Source organism: Phaenicophaeus curvirostris, chromosome 6 (genome assembly GCF_032191515.1).
Source record: "Phaenicophaeus curvirostris isolate KB17595 chromosome 6, BPBGC_Pcur_1.0, whole genome shotgun sequence".
In the NCBI taxonomy this organism is placed as follows: domain Eukaryota; kingdom Metazoa; phylum Chordata; class Aves; order Cuculiformes; family Cuculidae; genus Phaenicophaeus; species Phaenicophaeus curvirostris.
In genome coordinates this window covers 57,941,918-57,953,951 of record NC_091397.1, presented here as the reverse complement: position 1 = coordinate 57,953,951, position 12,034 = coordinate 57,941,918, and the positions used below count along the sequence as shown (strand labels likewise).

At 38.9% G+C, this 12,034-nt stretch overlaps 1 protein-coding gene across 16 annotated transcripts in view; it reads left to right on the top strand.

Annotated features, from left to right (window-relative positions):
• HDAC9 (histone deacetylase 9) overlaps positions 1–12,034 on the top strand; it is a 420,133-nt gene that overhangs the window by 315,661 nt on the left and 92,438 nt on the right. For all 16 annotated transcript variants that reach the window (XM_069860332.1, XM_069860322.1, XM_069860320.1 and 13 more), the window contains 3 exons: positions 1,888–1,995; positions 11,069–11,124; positions 11,367–11,454. In XM_069860332.1, coding sequence (XP_069716433.1) covers positions 1,888–1,995; positions 11,069–11,124; positions 11,367–11,454 — 252 coding nt within the window. The remainder of the gene's footprint in view (positions 1–1,887; positions 1,996–11,068; positions 11,125–11,366; positions 11,455–12,034) is intronic.

Sequence of the window (12,034 nt, the reverse complement as noted above, 5' to 3'; positions counted from 1 at the left end):
TTGTTGATATTTCTTTATTTAAAGTACAGCACAGTATTTTTCAAACTTCATTATGGTTTGATTAAATTGATTTAACCAATGACCTCTACTTATTTATATCCTTATTTGTTTTAAAAAATGAAAATGGATTCACAGTTGCTTTAAAGGAGTACAGAGACAACATGAAGGTCTGTCTAATGTTAAATACATCATCATTTTTTTACCACTTGGCTTCTTTCCTGTTTTATGTTGTGATTTTCTTAGTTGCCTACTGATTTCTATGCGTCTTTGGGAAGGCTACTTAATTTCTTTAAATCTCAAGCTACCAAACTGCAAAACAAATATAATAAAGCATCCTGTATCAAGCTGATGATACTTAGTTGTGTTTGTACAACATTTTGAGTTTCTCAGATGAAAATACAGTGTGCTGTTATTACTGTTATCCTAAACTTTGCAAACAAAATCCAGTCTTCTTATTCATATTCATAGGTGAATATGAACTATTTTCATTAGTTATGCTACCAGCACATGAACTCAATCAAAACAATAGAAAACTTGGGTTCAGTACACTAAAAAACAAGATCACTTTATAGTAGCTTGAAATATAATATTATTGTAACAGTAATGGGGAAGACGTTTGACAGGTGTAGAGAAGATCAAACTTCTTTGTTTCAAACGACTAATCAGATAAATTCCTCTGAACCTCCAGAGTCGAGGAGCAGTTGCATCTATTTTCAATTACTTGATTTCTTTCTTTCTTCCCTTTTGGAAAAAAAAAAAAAATTAGGAACAGAAGCTTCTGGTTCAAACTGAAAGCATGTCTTAGTATGTTGGAAGTTATCCAAATAGCATCTGCCACAGTATTTTGACTATCCCTAAAGGTTTTTCTTTTCATGATAAATTTGTATGGTATGATAAAATTAAATGCACTTCCCATGGAGCATCGAGGAAGTCTGGCTGTCTCTTTAAATGATCTTTTCAGACTATTTCACACCACCATATCTGCTTGGCGTAATATAGAAAGTATATACAAAATTTCACCTATATTTTTTGTATATTTCTGCAAGTATTTACTTAAAATAGATTTCAAAAGTAAAATTCTAGTGTAAAGATTGAAGCTGTAGAGCAACACTTCTTAGCCATCTTCATATTTTCTTTATAATGTTTTACCTTGATAATGTTTTATTCATCTATTTTATATAATATGCAGATAGTGTTTTGTGTGTCACACTTGTTCGTTTAGGAGGTGCAAAAGACAATTTTCTCTGCTTTAAATAGCCACATTAATCTTTTAAAAAGCAGGACCTAAAGCCTTTTGGCAAGGGTTTTTATTTTCTGTCTATGGCAATAGTGACTGCAGAAATTAAACTAAACAATTAATCATTCTGATTTCAGTCACTTAAACCCCACTTCTGCCTGGGGAGGAAGGATGAGTGCTCGCTGCTCTTTTAATTTTTTAAAAGAGGAGTAATGACCTGAGCTGCTGGTGAGTTTTGGTGGCTGCTGGAGCCAGCGGTGGGTTTCACCACGGGCCACGTTGTCCCAGGGATGGCAGGTCCCCGTCCCGCGCCAGCACGAGGACCCAGCGTGCGGCATCTGGCTGCCGCGAGCAGACCCAGCCCTGCCGATGTAACACTGTTTGTAATGAGAAATCTAAACAGGGAATGGCAGCGAGGCATGACAGGAATGTGTTTCCATTGGAGAAGGCCATGCGGAGAAAAAGCATAAGCAAAGCCATGTCCAGAAGGCCTTTCAGCTGGCCGGGACGGAAGACTGATGTTATTGTACGCGAGCTGTCACGCTGCCAGCCCTCCCTCATGGGTTTGTTTTCTCTCATGCTCTCTCCTTCTCCCTCTCCCTCTCCCCTCTCTCCCCTGCCTTCCTCCTCGGCGCTGGCTGTTTGCTCAGGTGGACAGTGACACCGTTTGGAACGAGCTGCACTCGGCCGGGGCGGCACGCATGGCGGTGGGCTGCGTCATCGAGCTGGCGGCCCGCGTGGCCTCCCGGGAGCTGAAGGTGAGGTCCGGGCTGCGCCGTGGGTGGGAGAGCTGGGGTGGCGGAGCTGAAGGGACGTGTTGTTCAACCCCTCTGCTCCAGGGAGGGTGGTGGGAGGAGGGTCAGGAGAATGGCCATAAGGCTTGGTGGCTTGGGCAGCGCTTGACAGGGGTGTCCTCGCCGTCGATATGTGTCCTGAGGTGAAGTTGCTCATAGCATCTCCATCTCTGGCAGGTGGCTGGGGCGCTGCCTTCTGAAGGGGTTTCTTTTAAATATTCTTTTTTAATATAGTTGTTTAGCCTCAGGAAACCACCCAGAGAGAAGGGAGGCAGACAGCGGGCGTGCAGGCTAAGTGGAAGAGGGAGGTGGCTGGTGAGGAGGGCAGTGACCAGCAAGGTGTCTTTCCACCAGGCTGACCGCCCCACATTCTTTTCCCTGGCCCCCTTTCCTTCCCTATCTCCGTGCCTCATGATCTGCAAGACATGATGTACAAAACCCAAATTACCCCCAGTCTAAACAATTTATAAAAGCTCCAGACCTGACAGACTTTGACATTTTATTTGGTATTTTAACAGCCCTATTTAAAGGTGCACCATATGCAGCCAGAGTGCAGGCTCGCCCCAATAAACATCGTTTGAGCTAACATGTCTCCTTAATGAAACTGTTTATTCACTTTCCAGTCCAAATATAGGATTCAGTCCTGTTTCCAAAATCAAAATAGAATAAATATTTCAGAATTAGCGTGATATTGTGATTTTTAAAATTCCAAAATGTATTTGAACTTGAGGGTTTTCTTCCTATATATCTGTCTTATTTCAGACAAAATATGTTAGCGACATATCTGGGGAGAGCTACATACGTTTCTGTGTACATATACATAGATATAGAATATATAGGTACATAAATGACAGTGTGCTCAGTGTGTGTGCAGTACTATAGCTGTGACCCAATCAAACGTGGCTACTAAACTTTCATATTCAGACACTGATACCATCACCAGATATTACACAAAATGTACAGATTTTGAAATCTCAGATCAAGGAGAGGATGCATCATATGGGATCCTGTTGTGCATCCTTTCTAATGGGTCATTGAGGTTTTCAGTCACAGCAGGATACAATACACAGCTTTGTGCATTATTCCCACCCAATGGGGCTAGTGAAAGTGATGAAAGGATTTTTTTTTTTGCTGGTTTTTACCTTTGGAACTCTAGGACAAACGTCAGTCTCTAAGGCAATATAAAAGCAAATTTTCATAAAGTAATGAGACGTCATTTGTGTAGTTGATATGAGTAGGTCTGCAGAATCTTTACCACTTACCTCTGTTTGTGGTGTCTTTCCACAGTGTGAGTGCTCTTTGTTGTTCATGTGTGTGTGATGGACAGTTGAAAAGAATCAAACATCAGCCACTGTGAGACGTTGGTTGCTACTGGCTTTGTATCAGTCTGTAAATAAATATTTCAAATTTACCACTAGTTTGTAGTTTACTGTAAAATTATTGTTGATCCTAAACAGAATCTTTGTCTACAGTGCAGAGAATTGAAGCAGTCTCATGTAACCTCCAGCTGAGACATAGGAAAGGTAACAGTTCAATAGATGTGCTAAGTGGTTAGTTTATACCAGATCATCAAGAAAACATGAATGGAAAGGATTTTCTGTGAGAGAGAATTGGAAATAGTCATGCCATTCCTGATAGGTACTTACCCAACTTGCTCCTATATTTCCAGCATGAAGCTCAGTGACTTATGTGCCACCACGCCAACTGTATGAACTAACAATCTACATGTGTTATTTATTATTTAAGGTTATGGAGAGGTTATTAAGACCTGACTGACAGAAGAAAGGCATGCTAGCAGAAGTTCTGGAAATGCACTGATCTGGACATTAAGTATTTTGGCAGAGCCCTTCAGTGTTTACTTCATTACTGCATCCATACAAACCTGGCTTTTGCTGGCAAGTTGCTCCCAATACCCTCATATGGCAAATGACATTAGGAGGATTTTTGCAATGTATTCTGGGGTTTTCTAGGTGGTGTTTAGGGTGAGGTTTAAGGTAGCTGTAAGATTTTAGCCCCACACATACGTATGTTCTAATCCATCTTGATGACTTTGCATGTTGCTTTTCCATCTTGCTGCCATTTTTCCTCTAGAAAAATAAATGTTGTGTTGATCAGCTGTTTCTAGAATAGGGAAAATGCCACTTCTGTAGTGTACTTGTGACAATCTGAGGTGAAGTAAGTAAAGCCGACCACTTCCACATACAGTCGTTAGACAAATATGCATGTGAAGCAACCAGTTGGGGCCTGTACTATAAGCAATGAGTGGGAGGATTAAGCTCTGATGGGAATCTGTAATGATCTGCCACAGCTACAGACTCTTTGGATGATAAAATAATGCCTTCCAAGATTGTGCATAAACTATAGCAGCTCTGCATCATGTAAACAGCCCTATGAGAGCAGTGGAGAAACATGCTGTAGTTTTTCTGTGGAAGTTTATGACCTTGGATGACTATCAGATGGTGTGTTGTCAGTTTGGTGTCATCCTAAGAAAAAAAAAAGCAAATTATGAGACAGGATATACTGATTTGTTCTGAAATCCCACATTTCTCTGAGAAGAGCTGCATGTCCTGAAGTTCACAGTGGCAGACTTAGAATATACAGCAAGGGCTTCCCACAGGGCAGTACTCCAGATTGCAGCAAAGGAGCCAGTGGATTATCTACCCACTGCACAATCACAGATGCCTCATTCTGAAACAGCCACAGCGACATTAGGATAACTTCAGAGTAAAGCTCTTTGCTTAGACAAAGACTGAGACAAGAAGCTTCAGGAGTGAGAAACTGAAGTAATTAGTACTTTATTGACATAAGAGTTATCAAATTTGTGAGTGTAGTTGGATATAAGCAGCCCAAATCAATGGGCTCCATGAACCAATACATATGTTTTCAAAAAGTCTAACACAGCTTTCCTTAAATTTGAATTAATCTCATAGTTTATTTTATTCACATGTATTCAATTAATTTAAGAGCAAAATGATTTACAATACTGAAGATAAGTGTTGCCACTGCCTATCTAGAGTGTAGGTACTAAAAATCATAAACTGCCCTGTATTTAGTGGCATCTGATACTTAAAGCCCATTTCAAGAAGGACAGAACTCTTCCATTTCTATGCTTATTCCATAGTTTCTACTGTTATCACTTGCTGTTGCATAGAGTGATAATAATAGGTTGAACTATAGATACATGCTACTAAGAAAAAGGTTGAGACTACAAAATAAAGAATGGAAGTCTGCAGAACAATTGAGAGATTCACTACAGAGCTGGGTATGAGTCACACTCACACAAGGCAAAAGGTTCTTTACTTTACTCTGAATTTCTTGAGACTGCCAGTCCCATTTCACAAAGGTCTCATGTGAGAACAGCAATATTTTGTTCATCTGATTTGGACAGTGTTCAAAAACTGACCCCGAGTTAAGAGTTCTCTTCACTGTAGTTCAAACCCCTTGTGAGACATCAGATTTCTTTGATCTCCTTGCCTAATGGGGAAAGAATCAACATGACAGTGCTAAGCATGTAAAACAATAGAGTTTGCTGAAATTTTACTGCTACTGTAGCAGCAAGTTACTATAGGGTGTTTTTTTTTCAAAATCAAGACAAATTGTTCCTTCTCAGGAGATTCTTAATCTGGACGGGTTTTATCTGATGAAACAATCAAAATTAAGGATTTTGGGTGGCTTGTTTAATAACATAGTGAGAAGTCATCTAGATCCTTTTGATTAATTTTAGAAATAATATCTAATAAAGAATCACACTACTAAAATATATAGTACAATAAATGTGATGTTATATGGCATTGAATGCAATACTTTTCCTTTTTTCATGTATTTATTTACATGTATGATAAATGTCATCTTCACAATATTATTATACAATAGGAGATGACCCTAACAACTGCATGAAGGCCACCCCTTTTTGGATTTCATTATGATTTAGAAAACTTGCTAGTGTGTTAAAAGGTACTTATGTTATATAGAATTGGAGCCACAGCTCTCCTGTCTAGATATTTTTTGGTGTCTATCTTTGCCTCTTTCTGATTTCCCCAACAGATTTATGTAGATGGCTTTTAATAATCTTCTGGCTAACCACAGATTTTTAGAAGAGTGGACTGTGTGGAACTGAGTGAACATGATTCCACTGCAGTCATTAGCTATATGCAACGAATAATTTTAACAGATCATAGAATCATAGAATCACCAGGTTGGAGAAGACCCATCAGATCATCAAGTCCAACCATTCCCATCAACCACTAACCCATGTCCCTCAGCGCCTCGTCCACCCGTCCCTTAAACCCCTCCAGGGAAGGGGACTCAACCCCCTCCCTGGGCAGCCTCTGCCAGGGACCAATCACCCTTTCCATGAAAATATTTACCTTATGTCCAGCCTGAACCTCCCCTGGTGGAGCTTGAGGCCATTCCCTCTCATCCTGTCTCCTGTCACCTGGAGAAGAGCCCAGCTCCCTCCTCTCCACAACCTCCTTTCAGGGAGTTGGAGAGAGCAATGAGGTCTCCCCTCAGCCTCCTCTTCTCCAGGCTAAACAACTCCAGCTCTCTCAGCCGCTCCTTGTAAGACTGTTCTCCAGCCCTTTCACCATCTTTGTTGCTCTTCTCTGGACTCGCTCCAGAGCCTCAACATCCTTCTTGTGATGAGGAGATGAGAAGTCTTATGATCTATTCCTTGGTGCTTGTGGAAGAAGTAAAGGTAGTTCCCTGCATATAACTTCTTGGGTGCAGTATAGGTTATTAACTTGGAAATCATTGTCTCTAGTGTCTACTTAATGACTGTACGTTCAGAAAAAGGGCAGATTTCAGGACTGCATGGTCTAATGTCCTGGTGGTACTGGGAGGTGTTGTCCTGTACTGCCTTCCTATTTATTTCCCAGCCTGGTCTCCTGCTTCCCTTACAGTGACTCCAATGCTAAGGTCAATTCACCTCCCCTCGCTGCCAGTGCCCCACTCACAGGCAGCTGGGCACAAAGAGACTCTCCTCTTGCCTGCACCAGGCTACCCAGCTCAGCAGGCGCTTCCCTCCTGCTGGTGAACTGGACGAGTACTGAGGTCATCCAAACCCCATGTTAGACCAGCCTTTGAGGAAAATAAAGGAGGGTTTCTGTATCTGTGTTCTCTCTTGAGTATCAGATTTCATCTATAACTCCTGGAGCTTGCAGAGAATCTCACCTTTAGGACTTCACTTACCAAATTATTGTTTTTCTTAAAGAGTTTAGGTTGCTGATCTTTCCATATAGTTAATCAAATTATTCATGCTGATTCTGATACCTTTTTTGTTTCCATATAGTAGGTTTTTATTAAGTGGTTATTTCTACTTTTAAGAAGTTGGAATTCAGATAGAGGATTGTTACCATGATAATTTTGCAATAATTATACTTTGTTGAACTACGTCCTTCAAAACATTATTTGTTCTTGTAATGGTTTCTTATTGTGTCCTGTTTTGTGAACATTAAAATGTGTCTTAACTTCTTTTCTGTTAACAAATTGTACATTTCTCTGGCTGTCCCTTAATATCCTAAAACTTACTGGCTTGGGGTAAGCAAAGAGCCAGAGGATTTTACTAGAGTAGTATTAGGCTGAAACTAGCATGCACAGCTTCTCAGTCAGGCCTGGAGTGCCAGACTAGCTGGGTTGCTCTTAGTCCACTTGGAAGCTAGGTAGAGTGAGGTCCTCACTGCCAAGTAGACACATTCTACTGCCTCACTTGGCACAGTCGCCACATATTTCTCTACGGAAAAATTGCCTATGCCTAGTTTTACCTCCTTGTATCAAAGAAACACCAGTGGAACTCTACTGTAGATGGTCAATTCCAAACCCTGGACTAACCACCTGCATTATGGTTTTGTCATGAATGCTTGTCTTGGAAAGATTCAGGCAGAGGTGTAACAGATGCCTAGGCATGATGTAGCCCAACACTGAACCAGAACATTACAGGAAGAAATCAACTGTACTATCAAAGACAAGAAAGCTATAGTAGGATGTACACCTCTGTTTGGAAATCAAGCATCCAGCTACCTATTAGGAGTCATGAAAGAGGAGACTACTTACCTTCCTGTGGAAATAGACCAACATTTTCATTTCATTTTCATTAAAGATAAAAAACTAAGTGAGTTCAGGCAGACTTTTTGTTAGTTGTTCAAATATGCACAGATTCTAGAATATCTTTATTCAGGCTTTACTCTTTGTCCTCAAATTTAACTAAAGGCAATCATATAATGGCACAGACATGAATCCTTTTTCTAATGTTCATGTCTGTCAGTCAGTTTAATGTTCTGTCAACACATAAAGGTGTCTGTATCCCAGTACAAATAAGGCTCTGTACAAAAATGCTTTGAATTTATGTGTGTTGGCTTCATTTTCAACATATTGCTCTGTGTTATTCTTTCTATCTTTAAAGCAGATTTTTGCCTTTCTGTCTACTGTTCTGAGCAAACTGTCTGGTATTTAAATATTGCCTAAATAAAATTAATTCATATTCCTTTGTGCTACTATACGCTGTGTTCATACACAACTTGAGAACAGGAGAAATGAAGAATCAATTGCAGAAAAATGGATCTTAATACTATATCGCAATTCATTTTCAGTGTTTGGTAAAATTTGATGATATTAGATGCTTTATCATCAACATAACATATGGCATTGTATTTTAAGAAAGGAAAAATACCCATGTGAATACTGAACGTACTGTAAAATCATATGAAAAATGGTCACTTACAACAGTGATGTTAATGTCCTGCATGCTCATGGAGAATTATAATAGTTAACTTAAGCTCTGAGAGCACAAATTAGCTACCTATAACAACACAGGGCTTTTACAGTCTTATCTAAGCAAGTGAACAGAAAATAGAATCCTGTACTGTAACTGTCATGTTGTCAAAACCAGCAGTGTTAACTTTTTCTGTCTGTAAGTTATCCCATGAAATCCTCCCAGAGATAATCATCTTAATTATATTGATCTTTTGGGAATGCTGATAAAGTTAGATAATAATGAGCTGTGAGCTAAGCAGGGGCAGCTGTAAGCCTTGCATGATTTTTTTCAAATTCATACAAATGTCGAGGGAAAAAGATACAGGCAGCATGATGCTCTCTCTCTAGTACCACTGTCTTCTCCCAGTCTTTTTTTCACTTTGTGCATTCCTCAGCATACACATACTTTATTTTTTCTTAAAGGTTACAACAGGGTTCTTCACAGAATTCTTCTAAGTCATATTTTGTGTGAAAAGGAAGTGTCAAAAAACTTTTGGAAGGATAAGAAATAGGGTTTTAGCTGGGAGTGTAAAGCTGGCTTGGTTCTGGAGATTAGTGATGTCCACAAGGCCTTTTTTTGATGCTGTGTTTGATCTATATGCAATTTATATTCTGCCTCCAGGAATGCCTGCCTAAATATGAACGTATATATTTGTTCTGTCTTTAGGGTTTACAGTTTGGGGTTTTGGGCTTTTTTTTAATGTTGATATTTGATGCGAAATAAAGCATGACATCAAATCCCTCCTATTCTTTAAATGGTGTCCAGAAGAACCACTCTTACAGATGTATTTTATCTGCATTATAATTAAGGTTTGCAATAGTTTGATAGGACTTTGGCCACACTCCACGAAACATTGCAGCTGGTTGCTTGGATTACCTTTAGAAGCGGATTATATGAGATAGCTTGGTATTATTTGTTTATAAATTAATGCCAGTGAAACAACATAGGTAGTTGCACAGGCACACACAACCATTCATAGGATTGTAAATAAACTTCACAGGCACCAGTGTAACTCCATTAACCACCTTGTTGCTCCTCCTTGTTTACACCCCTGTGAGTGGAAGTTTAGTGATTATCATGTTTATTTCAGATGATTAAATGCTGAAACATTGATATTTAACTAGCCTAAGTATATAAAAATGGACTACTTTAATGCTGATTATTAAAATATAGAAATATTCCATCCTTTTTCTTCCTGTCCCCTTCTCTCTGAAAATAGAACACTTGATTGTTCTTGCAACCATACTACACACATGGCATTTGTGTGAGGCTGCTTGAACATACAAGTATGATTGATATACTCATGCAGAGATTATAACTTCTTATTTTTATTTATGTGTTAATTGTCATTAATTTGATATAAAATATGTAGCTGAATAGAAGAGGCTGTCTTGAGTATTTTAAATTAATAACTTTGAAGAAGTGATGGTGTTATTCCTGCGTCTGACTGTTGTAAAAGAAATTTGATATGATACACACCCCTATGATACACTGCTTCTTGAATACAAAATCTAACTTTCTCAACAGAGCTACCTTGCCAGCACTTCTACATTTTCCCTTTACCTTAACCACACTGGAAGTTGGGAAGCTTTTTTTTTATCTTCAGTGACTCTAGAGGCAAAAAATTCCTTGATCATCATGGATCCTAGTACTGTACTTCATGAAATTTATACACAGTTGCAGAAAGTGCGTAAGAAATTGACTTTAGGGAATCTATTAAACTTGTGAACATGGCAGGTTCCTGAGTTACGTTTTGTAGAAATACAGAATATTCATTTTTACCTTTTTCCTACTGTTAGGAGTTACACGTGTGCGTGTGTGTATGTGCCTGAATTCTTCATTTTGTCTATATAGAATGTAGGGTCAACACCGATTATCATGTAAAATACATACCTCAAGTTACTTTTATTTTGAAGCATTTCATCTAGGGCACTGTAAGATTACATGAACTTAGATCAAGAATGGACCAGTGGTTTCTGCTTCCTTTAAATGTGCATTCTAGACAGCAGAATAAATAACATTGGCTTTTTCATCCTGCCTTTTTCCTCCTCTTTAGATCACATTGTGTATGTATCTTTGTATGTATGTGTGTGTGTTTACTTATTTAATTTATATGCCACAGTTCTCAAATACATTATTTCTGGCAGTGCTATGAAAAAGGTGATTAGACAGAAAAGTGCTCAAGAGCGTCTAATAGATTTCAATCCAGTCTGCCTGCTGCTCTGTTTTGAACTGAGTGGAGTATTTTTTTAAGCTGATAATTGAAAACCTATCTTGTTCTTACAGAATGGCTTTGCTGTTGTAAGGCCCCCAGGCCATCATGCTGAAGAATCAACAGCCATGTAAGTACCAAGGAATATTGCCCATCTTGGAGCACTAAGGTTACTGGCAATCACCTGTGTTGTGCATGTCTCTGAAGAACTGTAATTGTTAGCAGATGACTGAAAAGGCTTTCTAGGTACTCCCAGAAGCAGATTTACAGCCTCAGAGATCATATAGCATTTTTTAAAATGCTCTGAACATTATTTATAGCTGTTCTCCTGACTGATTTGCTTTCTTATTTCTGTTCTTCTCTATTCCACAGGGGGTTCTGCTTTTTTAACTCGATTGCAATTACTGCCAAATATTTGAGAGACAAGCTAAATATAGGGAAGATATTGATTGTAGATCTGGTATGTATTCTTGGCAAGCACTGCACTTTCAGTGTATCTAGATAAAAGAAAATGAATTTGTATTTAAATGTCAGACTCTCCTTCTTTTAATACCTACAAGTAATAAAGGTGTGCATTTCCTCTGATTTTGGGAACTCATTAAAGCCAGGATGGCAGTACTGAAGCCATAAACATCTATGTTTCACTTTAATGGTGTTAACTGCAATTTAATGAGAAGAAGGCACAGATCAGGGCAACTTTTATGGTCCTTAAATGAATTGATACTTCCACTGTTAAAATAACCCTACAGAACCAAAGTTTACTTTTCCCTACAGAATACAAATTTTAAATAGTCAGATGTGCTTTAAAGAATGTTGTTGCTTGGGTAACCAAATTGGCCACTTCCCCCAGCTAGCAATGATTCGACTTGTTGTGTAACTTCGATATTATTAAACAAATCAACAGGTCATTCCCTCTAAGAAGTTTCAAGTCATGTATGCCAGCTTTTGATGGTTCCCTGAAGGGAAGCTACGTGATTAAAAATCCACTTCATTGGATTAGTCTTGTATTTTAATAGAAGGCATTCTCACGCAATACTTAA